This window comes from Esox lucius, chromosome 19, assembly GCF_011004845.1.
Source record: "Esox lucius isolate fEsoLuc1 chromosome 19, fEsoLuc1.pri, whole genome shotgun sequence".
NCBI lineage: Eukaryota > Metazoa > Chordata > Actinopteri > Esociformes > Esocidae > Esox > Esox lucius.
In genome coordinates, this window is record NC_047587.1 from 11,939,140 (window position 1) to 11,965,722 (window position 26,583).

At 44.9% G+C, this 26,583-nt stretch overlaps 1 protein-coding gene across 1 annotated transcript in view; it reads right to left on the reverse strand.

The window, feature by feature from the left end:
• Window positions 1–1,668: 1,668 nt before the first annotated feature.
• Window positions 1,669–26,583, reverse strand: part of LOC105018286 (PDZ domain-containing RING finger protein 4) — a 142,719-nt gene continuing 117,804 nt past the window's right edge. Inside the window, exons 4-9 of the mRNA XM_010883588.3 lie at window positions 21,778–21,880; window positions 13,729–13,827; window positions 10,045–10,107; window positions 8,292–8,393; window positions 7,454–7,576; window positions 1,669–4,786 (exon numbers count right to left, since the gene is read on the reverse strand). Coding sequence (XP_010881890.2) covers window positions 3,224–4,786; window positions 7,454–7,576; window positions 8,292–8,393; window positions 10,045–10,107; window positions 13,729–13,827; window positions 21,778–21,880 — 2,053 coding nt within the window. The 3' untranslated portion in view covers window positions 1,669–3,223. The remainder of the gene's footprint in view (window positions 4,787–7,453; window positions 7,577–8,291; window positions 8,394–10,044; window positions 10,108–13,728; window positions 13,828–21,777; window positions 21,881–26,583) is intronic.

The window sequence follows — 26,583 nt, forward strand, 5'->3', positions numbered from 1 at the left end:
TGAACCAGACAGCTGTTCAGCTGCGTTTTGATAGCATGTGAATGGTAATACGCTAATGAGAGAGGGTATAATGGGAGAGGGTTTGATGGGTGAGGGTATAATGGGAGGGGGTAAGATGGGAGAGGGTATAATGGGTGAGGGTATGATGGGTGAGGGTATAATGGGAGGGGGTAAGATGAGAGAGGGTATAATGGGAGAGGGTGTGATGGGTGAGGGTATAATGGGAGGGGGTATAGTGGGAGGGGGTTTAATGGGAGAGAGTATATTGGGAGGGGGTATAACGGGAGAAGGTATAGTGGGAGGGGGTATAATGGGAGAGGGTATAATGGGAGAGGGTATAGTGGGAGGGAGTATAGTGGGAGGGGGTATAATGGGAGAGGGTATAGTGGGAGGGGGTATAATGGGAGAGGGTATAGTGAGAGGGGGTATAGTGGGAGAGGGTATAATGGGAGAGGGTATAATGGGAGAGGGTATAGTGGGAGGGAGTATAATGGGAGAGGGTATAGTGGGAGAGGGTATAATGGGAGAGGGTATAATGGGAGAGGGTATAATGGGAGGGGGTATAATGGGAGGGGGTATAATGGGAGAGGGTATAATGGGAGGGGGTATAATGGGAGAGGGTATAGTGGGAGAGGGTATAATGGGAGAGGGTACAAACTTGCTCACTTACCCTACCTAACTCTTAATTCTTAGCTAAAATAATGTTTGTGATTTGGCCGATTAGCCATTAGCAATCAGTGTTGAGAATGTGTCAACCAGCATGTCGAGAACTACTATAGTACCACTAATGAAGGAAGTAATGAAAGGAGGGAGCGAAAACCAGTGTGAATGTCTATGGAGAAATAAGGAGTTCAGACACACGCCCGAGAGTGAATTAACCTCCCCCCTCTAGACAATCATTTAACATCAGGGTAGAATCAGGACTTTATTGTCCCAATATAGATGACTCTGTAGTCTCTTAAAATGATAGAGGGTTTAAATTAACCATAACGCCTGTGAGTACAAAAGAAGTCTTGAGGCCACTCTGCGTGACATTCCAATTTCAACCATAGCCTTCTTATCGAAACTTAATGTGGAGACGGGCAGCCTATCCAAAAGGCTGGCCCCTCACAGTGTGTGACAAGCTAGTGCAATGATTTAGGAGCTGATATGTTTAATTAACTGTTTTAAGAGTTTATTCGTTTAATGAGCTGATTAAGGAGTAGATAGGTTTAACAAACTGATTTAGTTTTCGATACTTCTAATGAGCTAAGAGCCATAGGGGTGGAAAGTGATTTTATTTCAAATCTTCTGTTTAATAAAACCCGCAGCTGAAAAAAGGACAGATGTACTGTTTTTCCCGGGGAATCGTTTTTCTTTTTTTGTCCGGCTGTTCAGTGAAACAGAGCTTGTACAATGATGTCCTAAGAAATGCATCATGTGTGAATATTGTAATTTTTCTTTTTGTAAATGTACCTTTCTGTTTGAGTTCACCAAGATAATTCAAACCGGGTTTACAGCCCAACATCTGGATTTCATGCTTGTTAGAGCTCAATAATTCTCACAGTTGCTTTTTAAAACCCTATACTTTAAGTGTAATTTCACACATAATTGGCTTCGTCGAACTGTGATGTCTTGTGAACAGAAAACGAGACTGACAGAGTCAACACGTTACTGCAAAGGTTTCTTAACGAAAAACATAACAATAATTTATTATTATTTCATTTTTCAATGATCACAGATATATACCACACGTTTACCTGGCTACAGGTGTGCCAACTACATATTACTTGAAAAAAGACCATTGACATTGACTTGAAACAAATACAGGAGTTGGTTTCAAATTTACAATATTTAAACTGAAAATGAGGATCTGAAACAAGTATGTATGACGCACAACCCTGAACCAGCCTGTAACATATGGAGTTGTTTGGAAACAGGACTTGGAGATGTACTGCCAAGCCCTGCTTCAATGGCAACCGACCAATCCCTACCTAGTAAGTCTTTTTGAGCAGCACCAAAAAACTACTGATGGATTATGAAGAAAATTGGTGCCACAACGAAGTCACATTCATATAATTAGAAACTGTTAAGGCTATGTTGAGAAGCATTAAAAAAATTGCAATACCTGATGGTTGGAAAACAAAGGATAATGCAAACATAAATATGCAAAATCTAACAAAAAGAGTGGTAAAGTACAATACTGGAAGAACTGCTGATGTGATATTACCATAGTGGAGTAATGGTTGTCTTCACAGCCTCTTGGTATAAAATAACCCTTTGGAGTTCAACTGGTAGCAAAGGGAATTGCAGTGGTTCATTGTTTTGGATTGGTTTTAGATTCTTGGCTGAAAATGTTTTGATGATACATACTGTAAATGGTATAGGACCATATATAATGTAGCTTGTCATTTATGCCTGAACTGGTCCCTTGAGCAGGTAGAAGATGTACTGTATGCATTAAATCCAATTTACTGGCTTGTTTTCGAGGGACACATATTTGCTAAATCATTGTTTGTTGTTGATGTTTTGTGTGTGTGTGTGGAATCTTGAAAGTCCTGAACGAAAATGTAACGAGACAATTACTTGTTTATCAACTGTAGAACATTAGGTTGTAGGATTACAATACACATTTCGGTAGCGTACATTCAGATGAACACATCTCCCCTGAGGGAGTGTATACTGTTCAATAATCCTGACCCTGCGCGGGTTGGAATCACTGCATAACAGAACACAAATAGGAAAATAATTGAACATTTTGGGGGTAATTACATTTACAGGATGAACTAAGAAAAATAATTGCTCAGTAATCTCATACAAAAGTGCTTCTGGAAGAGAGTGACAATGAAAAAACTGATGAAAAAACATAGAAAAATGCCATGGAAACCATTGGTTAAAATTCTTTACAAAATGCAATTTCTCAGGTAACAAAGTTGTGAAAAATATTCCTATCATCCTCATAAAAACGCCACATTGAACGAGGCAAGTATATTTATACCACATGGGGTACTGAAGCTAGATCACCGTTTCTCAACCTTCAGTCCAGGGACGAGCACTGGTCCCTGGGCTGTTGCCGAACAACCCCGAATATGACAAATTACCAGCACTCATTTCAGTCAGTTTTCGAGTGACAGTATTAATGTAAGCTGTCATCCAAATAACTCCACCAACTGGACGATAGCTTGCTGGTTCCTGGTGTGATTAAGGTTGAGAAACACTGCTCTATTTTGTAGTGTGTTTTAGTCTAAACCGTGGTGACCGACAGGAATGCGTTGTGAACTTTGGCCCTGGGGTCGTCAGGAGCTTTGGCCCCATGGGTCATCAGTTCCTGAATGGTCATCCAGTTGTCCAGGATCTTCTTGTTTCGCTTCTTCATCATCTTCTTGTGGCTCAGTTCAATAATGCTGACCTCCTTGTGTCCTTCGCTGCTGCTCTGTGGGCTCTCTCTCAGGCTCTCCAGGCGACTGCGCTGCATGAACTCCCTACGTCTTCTCTGTTCTTTAGCCCTGAGCAGATGTTGCTTCCTCTCTTCTTTACTCCAGTACCGTCCCATCTTCATCTCGGACATTGCGTCGTCATCTGTGGTCATTCCTCCGCTGCGCTCCTCTTTAATTTTTAGGGCGCGTTCCCGCAAGATCTTGTCCCTGACGGGCCTCTTGGTGATGTAGCGCGTGCCGTCGCTCCGAATCTTCACCTTCCACTCCATTTTGGGCTCGCTGGCGGGGCTCAGCTGGGGCTCCTTGACCACGCTGAGCAGGTTGAGCTGACTCTGGGCATACTCCACGGCGGAGCGCTGCTGGATCAGCTGCATGTAGCTACGATAGTGGCGTGCGTGGGCCGGGATGTTGGCGTCCGGCTGCCGGTGCTGGGAACCCTGGGAGGGCGAAAGGTATGGGATCTGAGAAGCCCTTGGAGGAGGCAGAGGTTTCAGCTTCCCAGTCCCGCCCCTTGCCGGTAAGCACTGGTCCGCCGGGGCCGTCTGGTCCGACTCGGAGGGGTTGGGGCTGTGGTCGGGGCTGCTGTCCTTCCCTGGGATGGGGGCCCGGTGGGGAGGCCGGTGGGTGGGGCTGGGGCTGGGACTACCCAGGCTGCCGCGGAGATTCCTCTGGTTGGTGATGGTGACCATCCTCCTCTGGAGTGAGTGTTCGGGGGAGCGCTCCATAGCCAGCGGAGTGCTCCGCGAGCTCTCTGCCGTGTTATAGGCACTGGAGCTGTCCTTGTCCGACTTCTCCGGCTTCTCGGGGCGCTCGTTGATGTCCGCCAGCTTGCCCCTGCTGGGGGAGTCCCTGCCGTCACGGTGGAGGCGAGGGGCCTCGGGTGTGGGACGACCACACGGCTGAGAGGGCTGCTGACCTTGGTCCCCCTGCGTCTCCCCTGGCCCCTTGCGGAGCTTATGCGCCTGCATGATGTTCTGGCACTCTAGTTCGATGCTGCGGAGCTCCTCGTTGAGCATGCGGAGCTCGCGTTGAACGCCTCCAGCCGGCTCGCCGAGGCTGCACTCGATGGTGCTGCGTCGGCTGTAGAACAGGTCGTACTCCCCGCTGCTGCGGATCTGACACTTGAGTTGGAGCAGCTGTTGGAAGCGGTCGCCCTCCTCCACAACGTCCTCGTCTTCGTCATCCAAACGCTCGGGACAGTCCCGTCTGTCTCTGAGGCACTGGGACAGTTTCCGTTGGATATGAGTTAGGAGGACGTTGTGGTCGGAGCTGTCGACGCCGTTCTTCAGTAACGTCCCCACGCTGTGGTCCTTGTCAAGAGTTCTGGACGAACAGGTGGCAGTGATGTCATCATCTTCTGTTCCTCTGAGCTGGAAACCAATATTTATACATAATCAGTTTTTTAAAGGTACTCAGTCTTTAATACAACTTTCTGGTAACTAGGAATCTAGGACAATGAGAATAACTACAAAACAACTGAAGCTCGGAAATATGAACTAAGTCAATGCTTTGGGTACTCCACTGGGCTTAATTCTATTCTTGTGATTATCGTATTCTTTGGTACTTTGGCCATTCCCCCCCCCCCCCCCCCCCCCCCCCAATTCAAAATATTTTAACTTTCATTACATCCATACACAATATGCTAATATTTCAACAAAACGAAATCTTTTTAATTACGATTACATATTTTTTTGACTTTTAAAATGCTCTGTATTGCTCATACATATGCATACTGTTTTTGCTATTTAATACAAATATTCCGCAGGGTATTATACATTTTTCCACAAGGCTTTCATGGAGTTTTCATGGAAGTTTAGAGCTCCATTGTTTGATGTGATGGTTCTCTGCTCCATAGAAACTACAACAACCTTCCTCAAAACAAACTTACTTTAGCCCGGTAACTACAACATTATTTTACTTACACAGATACCAACAACGTTATTTTTTTATCTTACTTCAAATTGAAGGCGTCACAGTATTCCACAAATAGGAAAGCAGATTATATACTATAATATAAAAGCCAACTGACATTTAGATTTTCTCAAAAGGATCAGACTTTTTACACCCTCTATTACCACTGTGATTATTTTCGAATGCTCAGTTATGAAAAGCCAACTGACATTTAGTAAGAGGTACTTTTGACCTGCTGGTCATTCGAACGATTCCATATCTTGATGAATGATTTGGCCTTAAAGCATTGTACTCTTACAATCTCTTTATGGCACAGCCAGAAGACAGCTGACCACCTTTGGAGCCCAGCTACTCTTTAGGGTTTTGCAAGGTTCCTGCCTTGACATTTTAATTATTTAGCAGACTCAAATTTTGCAGGAATTATTAGGCTTTACTACAAGGCCATAATTACAATATATATTGGGGAGGACACATCCCCCCCAATATTCAAATATGCTCAACCCCCCCCCCTGCCCATATATTGATATATAAATTATAGATAAAATTAAAATACGCTATGCTACGTCAGGCAACCATTCACCGCCGTCCAAACTCATTACTAGCAAATGTAAATATAATCATAATCTAAACATAAAGTGCTGTTATTACTACCGGTTCTAGTTTTACTGTTTACTGCAGTTCTGCGTGTGGTTTGTTCAAGTGCTGTTGCCATATCCCAGCAGAGGCCATTGGTCGACTGCTGTTCGTAGGTACAATCAATGTCGAGCACTGTTATGTCTCTCTGTCTCATTACTTATGTATTAAAAAGGTGGAAAACTTAAATGGAATATGAGTGTTACATAGGCTATCTACCTGTCGATTGTGATAGTTTTAGCATCAACACGTCATTTTGCGCTGGAACTGTAATTATGGAAATAAATAATGAAGTCTGAGTAAAGTGTCAATCATTTATGTTGCGTTGCATATGTAATTTATACAGACTGTAGTCGTTTTCATTGATTGCATATTCTTATAGTATACTGTATAGCTGTATTTGCTTATGAGAGAGAGAGAGAGAGAGAGAGAGAGCACTGGTGAGGATGCCAACAGGGCAGGGAGAGCAGGTGACATGGAGGTGAGTGAGAAAAGAAGCAAATATTGATGAAAGTTCAGACGACATCATACTTAATGTTGGCACAACTGAGGTTAGGTTTAGGCACAGGTGCCACTGCGGTTAGGTTTATGCACAGGTCTCTCTGAGGTTAGGTTTAGGCACAGGTGCCACTGAGTTTAGGTTTAGGCAATTAATGTTGGAGCAACATTAATTATGATGTTGTAGGAACAACACCAACACGGTGATATCAGATTGTGTAAATATTGATGGTTTAGTGTCTTATAAATATTTTAAACATTTTTGAATGTTTTTTTGGGGGGGACCCCCAGATGCCCGGCTGATTTAGTCCCCCCTACATGGCTACGGCCTTGCTTTACTGTCTGGCTCAAGGTCAGAACAGACAATGTATTACCTTGCTGGCTCGGAATTTGATCTGGTAATTTTTTAGGTGGTCTACTTAGCCTGATAACTGGTTGTGTGGTCTACTTAGCCTGGAAACTGGTGGTATGGTATATTTAACCTGGTAACTAGTTGTGTGGTCTACTTAGCCTGGTAACTGGTTGTGTAGTCTACTTAGCCTGGTAACTGGTTGTGTAGTCTACTTAGCCTGGTAGCTGGTTGTGTAGTCTACTTAGCCTGGTAGCTGGTGATGTGGTCTATTTAGCCTGGTAACTGGTGGTATGGTCTGTTTATCCTGGTAACTGGTGGTTTGGTTTATTTAGCCTGGTAACTGGTGGTATGGTCTATTAAGCCTGGTAACTGGTGGTATGGTTTATTTAGCCTGGTAACTGGTGGTATGGTCTATTTAGCTTGGTAACTGGTGGTATGGTCTATTTAGCCTGGTAACTGGTGGTATGGTCTGTTTAGCCTGGTAACTGGTGGTATGGTCTATTTAGCATAGTAACTGGTGGTTTGGTCTATTTGGCCTGGTAACTGTTGGTGTGGTCTGTTTAGCCTGGTAACTGGTGGTATGGTCTATTTAGCCTGGTAACTGGTGGTATGGTTTATTTAGCCTGGTGATGCGGTCTCCCACCTGCTCCTGCTCTTCATGTAAAGCTTCCAGCTCCATCTCTTCCCTCTGTTGCTCCTCCAGCATCTCCATCTTTAACTGCTCCAGAAACTCACTATGTTCATCATCCAACCACGCCTCCTCCAGCTGACGGGACATAGGGAGGTGGAGGGAGATAAAGAGAGGGAGAAAGACGTGATTAAAAACCAAACATAAAAAGCCTCAGACCAACTAGAAACACAATTTTTTTTGGCTTCACAATAACTAGCTTACAGCTACAACTGATAGATCATTAACAACGTCCCCACCCCCTACCCCTGCCCGGCCACACACAGATGAAGTCAATAGATTTCAATAAAGAGATATTCTTGACCTTTGACCTGGACCATCAGTAGCGTTACTGTGAGTGGCTACATTACGGTCATCCACATTACTTAGTATATCAGACACACACACACACACCATGGCCTTGGCCCTGAACTCACTACATTAGCACATCATTTTATGGCATAGTGACTAGGAAGTCATTTGCAGTGCTTGCTGCAACATAAACCATCATAAACCATCTGAGGTCCACCCAGCAGGCCTGCCATGCTTCATCTGAGAAACACACATGGAGATACAATCTAGGCTTACTTCAGGATTACTTGTTGAATACTGGGGCCTTGGTCCCCTGGGCCTACAGTACAGCCAAACTATGACTTATGTACTGAAGGGGTATGTTCAAAGGACAGTTTGGAGAATATCTTCGAGATATCCAATAAAGAAAACTAGATTGGGGTTATGTTTTCAAAATGATCCCCTTAAATCCGTCAGTGGTCACAGGCTGCGTGTGTGTGTGTGTGTGTGTACGTGCGTTCACCTGTATCTCAGGCCTGGCCACCAGCAGAACAATGTTCCTGGTGTCTTCACTGGAGAGCACCGCTACAGCTTCCTCCCTGTCCTGTACATCCCGACCGTTGATCTGTGGAGAAACACATACACACTTTAGGAATCTCTATCTTTGTGGGGACAAAACAAATGATTCCCATTTGTAGATAATAAAATGTTCATTAAGCCTAACCCAAACACCTAATGTTAAAATGTTTTGCTATCCTTGCTAGGCAGACAGGACCCAGGCTAAGCTGACATAACCCAGGCTGGGCAGAAATAACCCAGGCTGGGCAGATATAACCCAGGCTGGGCAGATATAACCCTATCTGGATGTACTATGAAAAGGACAGTGGTCTACGGACTGACCCTTGGCACTAGAACGCCTTTGCTCCTAAAAAAAATTCAGCATCCGGAAGCAACGCACATTCATACATCCAGACGCCCCACGCAATTAACTGGGCCGTGGCAGGAGGCGTCCGTCTTCCTCTGGCCAGAGTAATGGGCCTGTCAGTGGGGGATAATGGTGAAAGGGTGGGGGTGAAGGTGGAGGCCTGGATAACCAAAACCACTAGCCCAAACCCCTCTTCCCTTGCCTGGCCTCAAATCAGTCAAACAACACAGACATTGAACAGCATTGGAAAACACGCAAGCACACACACCAAAAACACGCACACACACACCGACAACACGCACCACGTGGCTGATAATTGGGTAAGAAACGAGACCTCTCGATCTTTGGCTCTTTCTCTCGCTTGTCACACAGTTCAATTGAAATGCAATACAAATGGACTGTATTGGCATAATAAACATTTGTTTATATTGCCAAAGCAAGTGGGGATTTTTTTTTCCAATAAAAATAGTAACAGCCAAACATGTATTATCTTCCCCCGAAACGGTAAAAAAATAAGTTTGAAAAGAATAAAGGCATCCCTTTCTTTCTCTGTGTCTCTCTCTGCCTTCCATTCTCATTAACTCCTATTCAGAAACAGGGCACTCTAACAAAACCCTGCCACCTCCCTGTATTCTCCTCCACCAAAATAATGACTCTCCTCTGAAGCATGTTCACTGCCATTACTATAACAACCTCCTGCTTCTCCCTCCTGTAAACATTACAGCTCTCAGTCGATAGAGCATCTTATTTACTGTACACCGTTTATCCCTACCTCTCCTCTCTACGAGGGAGCCTCCATCTGCCCCTGCCTCCATCACCTCCCTATACCCCGGCCCCTCTGGAAGCTTAAAACATGCCCCCTTTTTTCCAACCTAAACACCAGCATAGAGAAAAGCTCACAACACCCCTCCCCCTAAAAATAACACCATAATGGCCCGAGCAGTTCCTCTGACTGTGCGGTTTATGCCTCTAACCCCACCAAAGGACTCTCTTTGGGAGACACCAGTACTGCCTCCGGGGCCCCTCTATGGCCCAGGAACGGAGCTGAGGGGTAATAACATGGAGCGCCTCCTAGGTGTGTGTGTGTCTGTGTGTGTGTGTGTGTGTCTGTGTGTGTGTGTGTGTGTGTGTGTGGGGTACCCAGAGGTGGTGGGTGGGTATATCCGGTGCCCCGTAAGCCCCTAAACTGCTCTTCAAGCTCTTAAAAAGTGCCTTAACGTGCCTCCATTAAAAATGAATGGGTTCTCTGGAAGACAATGGCTGAGGGAGGTAAAATTAAAAGGGTTTGATGTCACCTCGTATGAGAAAGGAGAGAAAAGAGACGAAAGAATGGAGAGAGAATGATTCCTACCTGCAAGATGCGGTCTCCTTCTCGGATGCGTCCATCCCGTGCGGCGATGCTGTTTGGCCCAACCTGTTCAGGAGAGACTGTTTGATTCAAGGCTGAAAGGGAACACAAAACTGCCCGGCATGTCGGACACAAAACACACAACCTCCTGACTTTCACCTTTACAGGGACCGGAGACGTGTGTAAGCACCGGGTAAAAATCCTCTGACATCCGAGTATCTTGTAGTACACATCACCACAGTGGGAATCACACCACATCACCCCTCTAGGTCTGTCAAACAACCCCTCTGGATAAAGAACTCATTACGCCCCTCACATGGCGGCTGGTCGAAAGGCTGTACTGCTGGAGGAAGCCCTCAGCAGACTATGATTCACCTTCCCCTTTGCAGCACCTACATGAACTCAACGAGCCGTCAGAGACTGTGTTGGTGTGTTTTGACCGTTTGTATTTGTAATTCTCCTGTATGTCCCTGCTGGGATCACCCGTATCTCAGTCGCCCTGGTGATGCCGGTTGATGACACAGAGAGACAGTGTACGTTCGTATGTGGTCCATCCATTGCCTCGGCCCACCCATAACTCTCTCTGATGATACCCGGGAGGCAGGTCACCCTTTCTATAGCCAATCAATAACAGCTGCCTGGGGTAATTTGTTTCACTCTCTCCAATCAGGCGCAATCTCCTGAGATGGCCGAGCCGGCGTGAGCGTTTCGTCTTTTTGTGTATGTGTGTGCCTGTGTTTGCGTGTCCAAAGGACGACAAAAAACGAATCGAGGAACACCATCCTCACCCAGAAACTCCCGTCCAAGTGGGACAGGGCAGGATTGAGTGAAACAGAGATCATCATCTGTGGAAAGTCCAGTCATTCAAAACATGGACACGAGAAAGGTGGACAGTAGTCATATAGAAAGGTTGCCTTTAGAAGCTTCTGCTTGAAGTGGTATTATGGTTTGAGTCAGGGAGAGTTTGAAGATGTCTGGGAAGACACTGCTGGCCTGGGCATGCTCTGGGTATTCGTCCCTGGCTCACGCCCTTGGCAAATGTTACCCCGTTTGAAGGTTTTACGACGGCTATAGAATGCGATAGCACCAAGTCTTCTGGGGCAGCAGGAGCTCTAGCAGAACACTCAGCAAGCGTAAAGTACATTTATGTCGTCATGTAGGCTAGTCTGCGATGCTTGGCATGCCCTGCCACGTTTGATGAGATTCAGGACCAGTGCAGCAGGATTCAATAGTCCCTTAAAGCATGTGTGTTTGTGTGTGTGGGTGTGTGTGTGTGTGTGTGTGAAAGAAATAATTCATTTGTGTGTATGGTCAGCCACTGGGACAGCGCCCTCCGTCCTGGCTTGACTGACACGCAGGGTGAATCTCAAAAGTACTTTCCTCGACTCCTTGTGTCCCTTCTTTCATCTTTAGGTTCAGAGATCATCAGAAGAGCCTTCAAGGATTCCCAGGAGCCTAACATTTCAGCTCCACCATCAGCAGTGTGTCATTCAACCGATAAGAAATGGAAAAAGAAAAATCTCCCGCGTTAGCCTTTAACAGACATGACTATCGCCTGCTTCAGCAGCACACCATCAAACCTTTGTGATCCTCGATCGTGAAAAGCGGCTTTTATAGATTTCAGACAAAGCGTTTGGTCAGTGGCCAGGCACAGTGGCGTGGTGCAGCAGCCTAATGGCAGGAAGGGATTCCACCGGAGGGGGTTGCAATGCATGTAGTGTTTGCATAATGAAACTAATCTATAGGCAAATCTATAACGATGAAGTGTAGTAAGAAAGAAATGAAGGCCCCTCAGACCTTGTTACATCAACAATTATTGATCCAATGAAAGAAACGCCCGTGTGACAGTTTAGCATCCCCCTAAGGTCCCAGGTCTCCATACTGGGCTCCGATCGGTGATCCTCTGCGTGCAACACAAGTGATCAACCCCCTTGTAAACGTATCGGCAAACAACTCTGATACCTTCATCTGTGACATTTCAGGCTAGCTGTGGAGTGAGCTTAAGGTACATTCTTGCCTCTGTTAAAGAAGAAAAGCAATTTCAGATATCATTGTTGTTTTGTATCGATCCTAATAACAACAGAATGCATGAGGGCTTTTTAGAGTCTTAAAGTCTTCATAAACCTTTCATAGCATCTTCTCAAGCAATAACTAGTGTTATGATATGCAGAGGGGGAGACTGTATAAAAGGTCCTTAGTACATCAGAAACACCATCCACTGCCTGAAAGTCAGTTTAAATACACAGGGACAGTAAATGCTCATCTGAATTCAGCACGCGCTCCTTGGCTTGACTTTTTATAGACCGACCACTTGAGGAAAGCAGCCACTAACCGCAGACTACTCAGATCTGTATTCAGCTCATTTTTAGCAGCACACACCTTGCGGGTCTGCGGAAACTTCAAACGGATTGAAGGAAGAGAGAAAGAGAAAGTGAGTTCGGCAGAGTGGAGGATTGGAAGACAGTGCTTTGTACATGCTGCCAACAAGTGACTGAGAAAACAAAGCCTTCACTGTCACCACAAAAGGTTCAGCATTGGCTTGTGTAACAGCGTGAAGAACATCCTGTCGGCTCTCTCCCCAGACTTGACTGGGCCATCCAACTGGGTCCTTTTGCAGAACTCAAACGGTTACAGCGATGTCATGGACGGCGGTCAGCTTGTGTTGTGGACCACCATTTCCTGTCCTTTATGGGGGAGGACGACCGCGGATGAAGCTTAACTCTTAGCAGCACGTTGACAAAGAATTTACACACAAAACATATCAGTTCCATTTGAAGAAAAAGGATCAGCACTCCAGGAAAGATGAGTGCATTTCTATCAGCTGTTTTATCTATATTGCTGCTGTGAGAAGTGATTAAGTGCCACAGAGCTACTGGTGTGTTTTCAGTCAGTGTAAACATATACATAGAAGTACGATCCACATTTTCAATGTTTTAATTCCTTCTCAAATAAAGTGGTTCAATATTGAAATTATGACATCAAAAAGAAACATGTATTTGACTTTCATGAATGAATAATGAAAAAAGGCTCAGAAGACAGAGGGGAGGACTGGAGTGGAGACTGAGGAGGAGACTGAGGAGAGGAAACAGAGGAGGAGACTGGGCAGAAGCCTGAGGTGGAGACTGAGTAGGAGACTGAGTAGGAGACAGGGCAGGAGACTGAGGAGAAAACTGAGGACGAGACAGAGGAGAGGAAACAGAGGAGGAGACAGAGGAGAGGAAACAGAGGAGGAGACTGAGGAGGAGACTGAGGAGGAGACTGAGGAGGAGACTGAGGAGGAGACAGAGCAGAAGACAGAGGAGAGGAAACAGAGGAGGAGACTGAGGAGGAGACAGAGCAGGAGACTGAGGAGAAAACTGAGGAGGAGACTGAGGAGAGAAAACAGAGGAGGAGACTGAGGAGGAGACAGAGAAGACAGAGGAGGAGACTGAGGAGAGGAAACAGAGGAGGAGAATCATACAAAATTTCTCATGACAATCGGAGTTCCCTGCCTTTTGCCATCATTCCAACCCATGCCTGTCCTTGTCATCGCAGAATAGACAGACTTGGGCACAGGGAGTAGAGGGAATGTATCGTCACCTTAATAGGCTGATAACAGGGCTAATGATAGTCTGGAATACAGAGGAGAAAGATAGAAGGACAAGGAGGAAGAACCATTCAGCTCACTGAAGAAAAACCGTCCCTGACCTCACTGACGTAGATGGCCATGTCCTCTTCCTCATCAGTCCGGTAGCACAATGTCAGGCCCAGCTTCTCCTGGCTGTTGAGGCGACACAGCTCCACCTCCTAGAGACAGAGGACAGAGGTCAACCTATCAGACCTATATATGGACAACAAGACTATCCAGCCTCTCATGGCTGTTGAGGTGACACAGCTTCACCTCCGGTACTGTGCATACTGCACAGGTTTGTCAATGTCTTGGACATCATACCTGATGTTACCATGGGAGTGTGAAAAGTCTTATTTCTTGATCTCCTAAACACATAATAAAGACAATAAAAATGCCTATGAAATATGATTAAGGAGAGGCCAACATGACAAACAATGTAATATTACAATCAAACCACGCTGTTAATAGTTGGAACAGATTGGTGTCTGGGTGTATTAAGCAGTCCAATTAGCAGTGACCTAAATAGACAGAATAGTCACCAATCACACACGGACAAGAACTCAAACTATCTGTGTTGTGTTACATATATATATTGCATGTGTGACCTTGAAGGGCCTTGATTTCACAAAGATTTAATTTGAGAGCTGCAGTTGCAATACGAAGTGCAATAAGACCTAATGAAAAGCTCTACATAAATGCAATTCATTACATTCATTAGCATAATTACATTAAAGCAGAACCACTTCCCGCATTTTAATTTGTATCATACTCTTATCAAATAGTACATTGACTGTCTGGAATAGAGCTTGTCTGGGCTGTTTAGGAGGGGTCTGTTGGATGATTAAAGACATTCTCTGAAAACTATGCGGATGGCTTGATCAGACTTGGCTTTGATAACTGTCAAAAGCTCTTGAGAGTTTTTACTGAACAGTTACAGCCTAATATTAGAATATTAGTCAGTAAATAAACTCAGATCACTGGGGTAATGTGGATAAATATATTCAGAGAGGGCGGCGCCCCCCACTGAAGTACCCCTCATCTCCACGGAGGTCTCACGGAGAGGCCAGACTACTGACTTTCAAATCAGAGGCCCTTAAATTTCCCAGGAGCCTCTAACAACCTAGTTTAAGCCCTGATGTCTAGTCAGTACATTTGGATGCATTCTATTATCAGCAGAAATAAACATGGTGAGATTCGAACCACAGCCACAACTCACTATGGCCACATATCAGTCATGTTAATATCAACCCCATACACTGTAACCATTAGAAATGAGACACAAAGAGCCTTCAAAGACATAGACGCCGTTTCTTACCGTTAATTCCTGATAGCACAGCAGGCACAAAAAACAGGGCATTGCTACAGAAAGGAGATCATTGCTTTGGTTGAACTATTACACAGAAAAAGCCCAAAGTGTGAAGGGAACGGCCAGCAGTCCAGCTTGTTGTGTCCCAATGTTAATACACCTCAGGTGTGTTGGAGGGAATCAAGTGTGAAATGGCCTTTCCACCAGGCCTTTATTAGAACAGTAACACACCACAGACTCCACCAGACAGAGTGTGTGTGTGTGTGTGTGTGTGTGTATGTGTGTGTGTGTGTGTGTGTGTGTGTGTGTGGTGTAGTGGGTACAGGGCCGCAGGTGACAGGGAGCACGGGGGGGGCTGGAAGAGGTCTGGATCGAAGAAATAAAAGAGAGATTCATTCCCTCCGAGACATCTGTGGGTTGGCTGGTTACACGTGTCAGACATGTCAGGCGCTTAGGCAGGACGGCAGAAGAAAGAGAGGAGAGAGAGGAGGAGATGAGAGTGGAGGGTTAGAGCAGGGGATGGCAGGGCACGAGTGGGGAGCGGAGGAGTCGGGATGAGTGAGGAGCGGGGCGAGGGGGAGAGCTGAGGTGAGGGAGGCCAACGGAGCTGACACTGACTTCCTGACTTTGCCCTCCCCCACAAGGTATTCTCCTCCTTGCTTTTCCCTCAACCCCCACCACCTTTTTTCCTGCTCCACCTAATATTGTAGGTGTCCCTGGCTTCCCGTAGTGACTCCACCTGCAAGCCCCACCATCCATCCGTCCCAGCTGCCCCTCCCCTCCTCTTCTCCCCACAGTGACAGACCGTTGAAGGGACCTCGGGTCCAGCCACCTGCCGCCGTGACACTAACTGCACTCCAACACGCAAAAAGAAGAGAGAGAACGAAAAAAAAAAAAGAGACAAAGGAGCGAGATGGAGGGTGGGGAAAAGGCAACAGCACAATGTTGGAACTATATTTGTCATATCTCTCTGAGAGACTCAACCTGACAACAGGTAGTTGAAAATGTCAGAGATGATGGTGTCCCAAATGGCTTTAGCACCTGGTCAACACGAGAACACCACATAAGGAACAGAGAGCTGTTCATGATTCACACAATGACAACTTGAAATTCCTGTCACTGATACGAAAGGGGTTGTTCCTCTTCCTTTCGGCCAGCCACGGTGTCCAGTATTGCACATTGGTCTGAAATTGTATCTGTAGTTACTAGGCCACCCCGAGGACCCCCCACACCAAGTCCACCCCAATGAATAATATCTAGTACAGGTTCTTTGTTAAACTAGTTGTGAGAATTGACAATTCTTCATCCAACCTACTCTCAGTGAATTTGTTGACCCACCCTCCCCAATGATGTTGACAGATGTGGCCGTCATACAAACAGATACAATTAAGTTTGGATCACTGGATGGCTTTTTCCTCTAAACCAGCTCACTCTTTTAACCAGCTAAATGTGGCAAATAACTGCACGCCTGATACTAATGTTGAGTCAAATCAGACTGAATGAAATGGAATGTGGACGAGATGAGGGGAAAACCACAGATCAGCTAACTGTCTCACAGTGCTTTGGACCTAGAGTGCAGAATTTGAAAAATGTCTGAAGAGTAAAAGATTTTTACAAACTATGTACTGTGTTAATAGTTTGCTTGTTCAACAGGAAGGCCCTAACTGTCACAGAATTTCTCTTGTAAAAGTATTATCAAAGTCAATGTATTCTCAACTAACACATGATGAGCTCATTAATAATTCTAAGACATTGGACATTCGGTACTCTAATTATAGAATATGTGGATGCAAATAACAGAGCCAATCTCAGAACAGGCTTTAGCTGGTAGGTGGCAACATCCCCGTTCTCGTGCCTTTTGAGGTGGAATGACTCTCATGAAAGTAGAGGAGGATGAAAGGATTTCCACCTATATGGATATGGAAAGGCAAATTAAAAACATCACACAATTGGTGGCATTATACTACCAGATGCACAGTTCATCGTCATCTTGGAAACAACAGACAGTGACTTCTTAAACCAGCTGATGGGTTCCTGATGCAATGAGAGAAACATATATGAAACAGCAGCAGACTTTGCGGTCAATGTAGATGATTTGAATGTGCAAGATATGAAAGCAAGATCTGATATTGAAATGACCCAAAGGTGGCTAACTAACAAAATTAGTTAGCTATTGATTCCATGAAAGGTGATGTACAGTACATGGCATCAAATGGTGTGTTTGTGAATATTGGCTGTGTTTATGGGAAAGGTTCAAGGATGATATAATACATCAATGAGTAAACCACATGGAAGGCACTAGTAAGTGTGTTAGGTATAATGGCTTCCCCATGTGGTTCCCAATCAGCCTAAAGTTAGTGTCTAATTGATTAGTATGTGATGACAGAGCGGAGCAGACCTGTGCCTAAATGAACAGGCCAAACAGATAGATGTGATTAGTGTGTGTGTCTAGAATGGGAAGTGTTCTGCCAGCCCTGTTTCACACACGGGTGTGTAAATCCTTGCTAAGGTAAAGCACTCCTCCTGATCCATCCCACGCCACTCCGTGGGCCCCTCTCTCTTGCCTTCGGTTTTTCCATTTTCCGGGCGAGGTCTCAGTCTCTCAGGCGGGAGATTGCAGTGCCTCTGTGAGGCAGAACGCGAATGGGGGACGGGATGGTGGCTGACAGTAAATTAATGACTGCGATGGCGTGATTAGGCTGGGACTGCCGCCCACAGTCGGGCTGTGTTGGATGCTGTCATAATAATCGCTGCCTTTGATTACAGGTAATTGAAAAACAGTCGCGAACACGTCTCTTGACGGCTGCCACTGGCAATGGCAGAAAGAGATGGGACTGAAAAAGAGAAGGGACAGCCCCTCGAAGACTGAAGGAGAAAGAGAAAAAATACTGCCCTGCTAAATATATAACACTATACACAGTATAAACTATAACATGTGGAGGAGAAAGGGCCCTATGTCCAGATAGAGTCTATTGAAGTGTGGAGACAGGGCTTTATTGTTCAAAATATAGTCTATTTAACAGGGTGGAGACAGGCTCTATTTCCAGATAGAGTCTATTTAACAGGGTGGAGACAGGCTCTATGTCCAGATAGAGTCTATTTAACAGGGTGGAGACAGGGCTTTATTGTTCAAAATATAGTCTATTTAACAGAGTAGAGGCAGGGCTCTATGTCCAGATAGAGTCTATTTAACAGGGTGGAGACAGGCTCTATGTCCAGATAGAGTCTATTTAACAGGGTGGAGACAGGCTCTATGTCCAGATAGAGTCTATTTAACAGGGTGGAGACAGGCTCTATGTCCAGATAGAGTCTATTTAACAGGGTGGAGACAGGCTCTATGTCCAGATAGAGTCTATTTAACAGGGTGGAGACAGGCTCTATGTCCAGATAGAGTCTATTTAACAGGGTGGAGACAGGCTCTATGTCCAGATAGAGTCTATTTAACAGGGTGGAGACAGGCTCTATTTCCAGATAGAGTCTATTTAACAGGGTGGAGACAGGGCTTTATTGTTCAAAATATAGTCTATTTAACAGAGTAGAGGCAGGGCTCTATGTCCAGATAGAGTCTATTAAAGGGTGGAGACAGGCTCTATGTCCAGATAGAGTCTATTTAACAGGGTGGAGACAGGCTCTATGTCCAGATAGAGTCTATTAAAGGGTGGAGACAGGCTCTATGTCCAGATAGTCTATTAAAGGGTGGAGACAGGCTCTATGTCCAGATAGTCTATTAAAGGGTGGAGACAGGCTCTATGTCCAGATAGTCTATTAAAGGGTGGAGACAGGCTCTATGTCCAGATAGAGTCAATTTAACAGGGTGGAGACAGGCTCTATGTCCAAGTAGTAAAAAAATGCACTTAGTCTTGAATATAGCAGGGAAAGAGGTAGCTTGAGCAAGACCAAATGCTGCAACATCATAAAAGCTGAAGTCATTAAGAATGAAATGTGGGAACTACAACCTTGCAGTGAAAACCAGTGAAATGTAATGTTCTCTCAGAAATAAAAACAAACACACACTGTGTAAAATTATAAACTTGACGATGAAATGAAAACCCGTAATTGCAGTAACAGCCTTGCTTGTCACTCTTGACCCACGTGCCTTAGGTTGCAGAGCCCTGGAGATGTTTGCAACTTGAGCCCTGCTGCCTGGGATCCCAAAATATTTGAAGAGTCCTACACTTTGTAGTGGATCACAAGGCGAATTGTTATGGCATTCTGCCCACATGTCCACATTGTGAGCCTCTGGCTGCTCTACCGGAGTACGAGGTCTAACCCATATTTTTGACTTGGCCAGGGACGTACTTATGCCACCGTCTGATGGGTGTCTGAGATTTGTGTTAGCTGTTTAAACAGGTCATTCGATATCCTTAACACATCATGACCTAGAAAAAAGAAACAATAGTGATGACTTCATTCTGTCCTCTTCCCCAGGCCAGGAGAGTTTGTTGTGGATGCAGTCGACATTCGCCCTCTGTGAACATTCGCCCTCTGTGAACATTCGCCCTCTGTGAACATTCGCCCTCTGTGAACATTCGCCCTCTGTGAACATTCGCCCTCTGTGAACATTCGCCCTCTGTGAACATTCGCCCTCTGTATACATTCGTCCTCTGTATACATTCGTCCTCTGTATACATTCGTCCTCTGTATACATTCGTCCTCTGTGAACATTTGCCGGCTACACTATATCAATCTAGGTCAACTGGACAGATCAGCCATTTAATTCCACTGTTGATAAAACATTCTACAGGTGTCAGTGAATCACCAACCAGGTCCAGCCCATACTGCAGAAGATCAGCGCTGAAGGTCGACTGATGGGGACCAGTTTGAAATGTCCTCGATGTCCGCGCAGACTGCATTAGCATGTGCCACCTTAAATTGGACAATACCTTAAAATTGCGAGTCGCACAATACAGCAGATGGTGTGTGGTTATCTGTGGATTCAGATCCCACAGAGGGCCGGTAGAAACATGCCTACACTCCCTACCGCAGGTGGATCTGTAAAAGAGCTTCTGCTAAAGCAATATAATTGAATGAAATGTAGAAACCTTACATAAGGGAATCATGCCAACAAGACTGTTTACAATACAGAATCTATAAATGGATCCTGTTTCTCCCCGTCAGCCTCTGAATATGCACTGCTCGCCACTCAAGCCGATGTTCTTGCCTAATGAAATGTTGAGGCAACAATTCATTATGTTAAATTTAGACAGGTCCGCTGTGACGGAACGGCAGCGTGCCCACTTTCTGGGTTCCTCATTAGACAGAGGCTATTTCCTCTCTCCCTCTGTTTGATGTATAAAACAAACTTCACTCTGACGGCGGCATTAGGCTCTGAATGGCCTTCTTCTCAATGCCTTGTATTGACATACGGAAAGTGAAGGTGGGTTAGCGTGGAATATATCTCCCCAAGCATGAAATAAAACCGGGCTCGGGCAGACATACTCATAATAGGACGTGTTAATAGAAATGAGGCGTAAAGAGGAGAGGTTTAATATATTCTATTTGCGTTGACTCTAATGCAGAGGCGACACAAGTGGATGAGCAAATCTCCTTAGAGAGGAAAAGTGAGAAATAACTCAAGCTCAGTGGGTGTAAGTAAGCAGGCGTTCAAACAAATTCAGATGAAACAAAAGACGGCGAATGTAATCATCATACATCACTCAATGCAAAGCCAAGCTGGCTGAGGCACCACAGTTTGACTGGTCCTCAATGGTGTGGAAAAACTGAATGTCTGCCCTGGAATGGGGGGAGAGAAGGAGGAGGAGAAGGGGAGAGGAGGAGAAGGGGAGAGGAGGAGGAAGAGTTGTGGAGGGGGAAGGAGGATTGGGGACCTGTCGGATTCATGACATCATCTGTAAAACTAGCCCATGAGGCTGCCCATATGCCTGCCTGTGTGTTAGTCCAGCCTAAATGCTGATAGCTGTGAAAGGAAATGCTCGGACTTGGATTCATGGAAGAAACACCTGATGCTTGGTACACTCTGTGTATTACAGAAAAAATACACTTTGACATCATCTCAAACATTTTCCACAAAACATGCTGAGAGAATTGAAGATGGTTGACACTGAAATCCAATCAAGTGTTACCACTGTTTCCGCATGAGGACCTAAAAAACATCCCTATTGGCTGTGGATGTATGAGGTTCTCTAACTTTATGACGTCCTGTGGATGTATGAGGTTCTCTAACTTTATGACGTCCTGTGCATATACAGGACCATATACCACCACTGCTTTTTTTTATAAACTGGTTGGTACCAGTTCTGAATGCTGACTGGATGAAAACTGTTGTGCAATTCAGTAATAAGGCATGGAAAAAGCCTTAATATGCAATAATGAATGGATAAGTGAAAATCTATTGCAGAGTACCAGGACACAACGCTTATTTTGGCACTGAACTATAACCCCCAAGATGCCTAATTGCAACTACAGCAAAGTGGTTACAGAAAACAATCAGATCAGTAAAAGATGGTGGTGTCATACCTGTGGTATGTGGTCTCCTATACCACAGCTACCAGCCAATCAACATTCAGGATTCGAAGCACCCCAGGTTTCAATGAACCTCGGGCCATAGGTATGACAAAACATTTATTTTTACTGTTTTAATAACGCTGCTGAGCAGTTTATAACGACAATAAGGCACCTTGGGGCTCTGTGATATATTGCCAATATACCACGGCTAAGTGCTGTATCCAGTTGTGTTGCGCCTTAGAACAGCCCTTAACCGTCGTATACAGGCAATATACTTCTCCCCTCGGGCCTTATGACTTACATAGAACTGAGCCTTTCCCTTATTACTAAATCGTAATTATGGTGTGAATCTCACCTCGTACTCCAACTCCTCCGTCCTCTCTGCGTCGGCGGGCAGGGTGGAGAGGTAGTCCGTCCCTTCGTAGAACTCCTGGTCCACGGTGTGGAGAGAGTGACAGCTGTCAGGAGAAGAGAGGGGAGGACAGAGGAGTTAGTTCGGGAGTTTCTTTGACAGACATTTGTCTGTTCCCTACTGGAGGGCCGGGAGGAGAGGAAGAAAGGATGTGTCTAGGATGATTCGTGCCAGGGGATGAAAGCATTGCCTCTCATTAATCAGTGAACACCCAGGCATTGCAATTAGATTACTCCACAGTATATTCATCTATCACACCATCGCTGTCCTTGGGAAAACTTCGCCAAAGTCTGATGCATTTCAAACAGTCCAGAAGGAAAATATGTTGCTTATAGACACAGCGCAAAACAGCTTTGTGTAATGTATGCAAAGTAATTTGTGCCCAGGCTGACTGCTATCACATAACACACACTATTGTTTGGCATGATGCATGAACTCCCACACACTGTTGAACATGCTACATACTGAGTATTGCTTATTGTTCTCCCCCCACTGGAAATTCCCAGTTTTAACAGAACTGGGACACATAAAAATGCATTATTGTAAACGTGAACATGCTTTCATTGATTTACCTGGTTAAATGAAGGTTACATTTTATTCTGTCTCTAACAAATCTGTTGCTGACAAAAATAGCATTGTATAAAAGTCAACCGTTATCCTATACAGCCAGACACTAAGGCACAACCACACTGCATTATGTCCTTGGTTACAGATATGCGTGTCTGTGTGCATTAAGATAGCTTTGGTACTTTATCACGCAGCGTTAAATAATCAAAGAAATTATCAATGAAATCTTTAGCCCACTCAATGAAATACAACTAAAGTGGACTTTGTCTGACGTGTAGAAGACTCATTTTCTTCGTGTTGTCTGTGGGAACCAGATGACTAATCCAATCCCACTCACAGAGCTGGCATGAAAACAGACTGCCGATGGAGCGCTTTATCCTAGCTGTCAACCAGCGGCTGAAGTAGCTTTACCGATGTGCCCTGACACGTGCAATCACCAAACCTAGTACAGAGGTACATGGAGGTATGTATCAAAGACCTGCCCTTAGGGACAGTCATTAAGCATCCACTACCAAACCTAGTACAGAGGTACATGGAGGTATGTATCAAAGACCTGCCCTTAGGGACAGTCATTAAGCATCCACTACCAAACCTAGTACAGAGGTACATGGAGGTATGTATCAAAGACCTGCCCTTAGGGACAGTCATTAAGCATCCACTACCAAACCTAGTACAGAGGTACATGGAGGTATGTATCAAAGACCTGCCCTTAGGGACAGTCATTAAGCATCCACTACCAAACCTAGTACAGAGGTACATGGAGGTATGTATCAAAGACCTGCTCTTAGTGACAGTCATTAAGCATCCACTACCAAACCTAGTACAGAGGTACATGGAGGTATGTATCAAAGACCTGCTCTTAGGGACAGTCATTAAGCATCCACTACCAAACCTAGTACAGAGGTACATGGAGGTATGTATCAAAGACCTGCTCTTAGGGACAGTCATTAAGCATCCACTACCAAACCTAGTACAGAGGTACATGGAGGTATGTATCAAAGACCTGCTCTTAGGGACAGTCATTAAGCATCCACTACCAAACCTAGTACAGAGGTACATGGAGGTATTGTATCAAAGACCTGCCCTTAGGGACAGTCATTAAGCATCCACTACCAAACCTAGTACAGAGGTACATGGAGGTATGTATCAAAGACCTGCTCTTAGGGACAGTCATTAAGCATCCACTACCAAACCTAGTACAGAGGTACATGGAGGTATTGTATCAAAGACCTGCTCTTAGGGACAGTCATTAAGCATCCACTACCAAACCTAGTACAGAGGTACATGGAGGTATGTATCAAAGACCTGCTCTTAGGGACAGTCATTAAGCATCCACTACCAAACCTAGTACAGAGGTACATGGAGGTATGTATCAAAGACCTGCTCTTAGGGACAGTCATTAAGCATCCACTACCAAACCTAGTACAGAGGTACATGGAGGTATGTATCAAAGACCTGCTCTTAGGGACAGTCATTAAGCATCCACTACATCATTAAACTGTAATATGCCTGTGCTAGATGAGAAAAACACAACAGCTGGAGGACTCTGTGAAAGACACAGAGAAGGTAACCTCTAGTATAAAGACTAATAAGGGAAAACTCACTCCTCTGGACTATGCTGACCACCCTGTCTCCCATACCATCTGTCAAAATGCTTCTAGCAGAGAGGAAAGTCTCACTGTGGTGAGGTGCCCTGGAAGCCATGACCCATTTTGTGTTCTGCATGAGTCAAATGTAATAGAACATCTCTAGTCCTGGCTGACCTGTCAAACTGGTTGCTGTGTAAGGGGAAGAGGGTTTAACGTCATCAGTGTCCTGGATACATCCTGTGTCTCTGTAGGCTGACGCAAAAGGGACATGCTCATTCTGGTGCGGCTCTGACCGCCTCACAAGCTAAAGAATCAGCCAATCACGTCACACCTGAACCGCCTTGGTTACCAGTGCTAGTGTTAGTGATGGGGATATTGATGGTAGTGATGGAAATATTTATGGTAGTGATGGAGATATTGATGGTAGTGATGGAGATGTTGGGGGAAGTGATGGAGATGTTGATGGTAGTGATGGAGATATTGGGGGAAGTGATGGAGATGTTGGGGGAAGTGATGGAGATGTTGGGGGAAGTGATGGAGACGTTGGGGGAAGTGATGGAGATGTTGGGGGTAGTGATGGAGATGTTGGGGGAAGTGATGGAGATGTTGATGGTAGTGATGGAGATATTGGGGGAAGTGATAGAGATGTTGGGGGAAGTGATGGAGATGTTGGGGGAAGTGATGGAGATGTTGGGGGAAGTGATGGAGACATTGGGGGAATTGATGGAGATGTTGGTGGTAGTGATGGAGATGTTGGTGGTAGTGATGGAGATATTGGGGGAATTGATGGAGATATTGGGGGAAGTGATGGAGATATTGGGGGAAGTGATGGAGATATTGGGGGAAGTGATGGAGATATTGGGAGAAGTGATGGAGATATTGGGGGAAGTGATGGAGATATTGATGGTAGTGATGGAGATATTGGGGGTAGTGATGGAGATATTGATGGTAGTGATGGAGATATTGGGGGTAGTGATGGAGATATTGATGGTAGTGATGGAGATATTGGGGGAAGTGATGGAGATATTGGGGGAAGTGATGGAGATATTGGGGGAAGTGATGGAGATATTGGGGGAAGTGATGGAGATATTGGGGGAAGTGATGGAGATATTGATGGTAGTGATGGAGATATTGGGGGAAGTGATGGAGATACTGACGGTAGTGATGGAGATATTGGGGGAAGTGATGGAGATACTGATGGTAGTGATGGAGATATTGGGGGAAGTGATGGAGATATTGATGGTAGTGATGGAGATATTGGGGGAAGTGATGGAGATATTGATGGTAGTGATGGAGATATTGATGGAAGTGATTGAGATATTGGGGTGTCTGGGACATGTCAATGGCCTGACAGAACCTGGCCTACGTAAGTCAAGGGTAAAGATGCCAGCAGGGTACTGTTCGCGTCAGCAGTTCAGACAGAAAACAGCACGTTTTAGTTCAACCCTTTATTGGAGAATAATGCACAGTATGTTTACATGTCTTGGCATTGGGTTGTGCTCCTCTGGGGTAAGTCACTGCCATCACATGATACGATACTACTGTATACAATCCTACTGAAAACGATATCAACTCCATAACAGCAATACCAATCCCCATAGACAATGAGCAGGTTGTACGGTGTCATCCTCGCCTCCAGTATTCCATGCATACTGGAGAAAAGAAAATCAACACGGTAAACATTCTTTAATTTTTTTTTCATCGTAATTTTCTTTTCATAAATATTATTATTTTAAACGTGTTTGTGTGTGTTTGTGTGCGTGTGCTTATGTGATTATGCCTTTTAAATATAGTCTATTACAGAGTATCTATAAAAATCTGCCTTAATCTTGGCATGTGCACCTGACGGCAGACGCAGAGGAGAACATTTATATTTTATTGATTACATTGCTTACATTTAGAAGCCCCTCCCAGGGCTATAACTAGGCGATGAATGAATGTTGCACTGTGTTGCAAGGTTTTTATTAGCTCATTCTGTTTAATCACCTTGTAAACCTTTCATGAAACCAAATGGCTATGCCAAGAAAAATGATTCCAATCAGACCTTTTGGTTGTAGTGCTATGGAGCTGTGCTGGAAAGATATTATATTAAAGTGTCAATGGTGTGGTGCAGTCAGGTTTAAGGGTTTGAGTCTGGTCAGGTATTGAGTCTGATCAGGGTTAAGGGTTTGAGTCTGGTCAGGTTTAAAGTATAGAGTCTGGTCAGGTATTGAGTCTGATCAGGGTTAAGGGTTTGAGTCTGGTCAGGTTTAAAGTATTGAGTCTGGTCAGGTTTAATTGATTGAGTCTGGTCAGGTTTAAAGTATTGAGTCTGATCAGGTATTGTGTCTGATCAGGGTTAAGGGTTTGAGTCTGGTCAGGTTTAATGGATTGAGTCTGGTCAGGTTTAAGGGTTTGAGTCTGGTCAGGTTTAATGGATTGAGTCTGGTCAGGTTTAAGGGATTGATTCTGGTCAGGTTTAAGGGATTGATTCTGGTCATGTTTAAAGTATTGAGTCTGGTCAGGTTTAAAGTATTGAATCTGGTCAGGTTTAATGTATTGAGTCTGGTCAGGTTTATTGTATTGAATCTGGTCAGGTTTAATGTATTGAGTC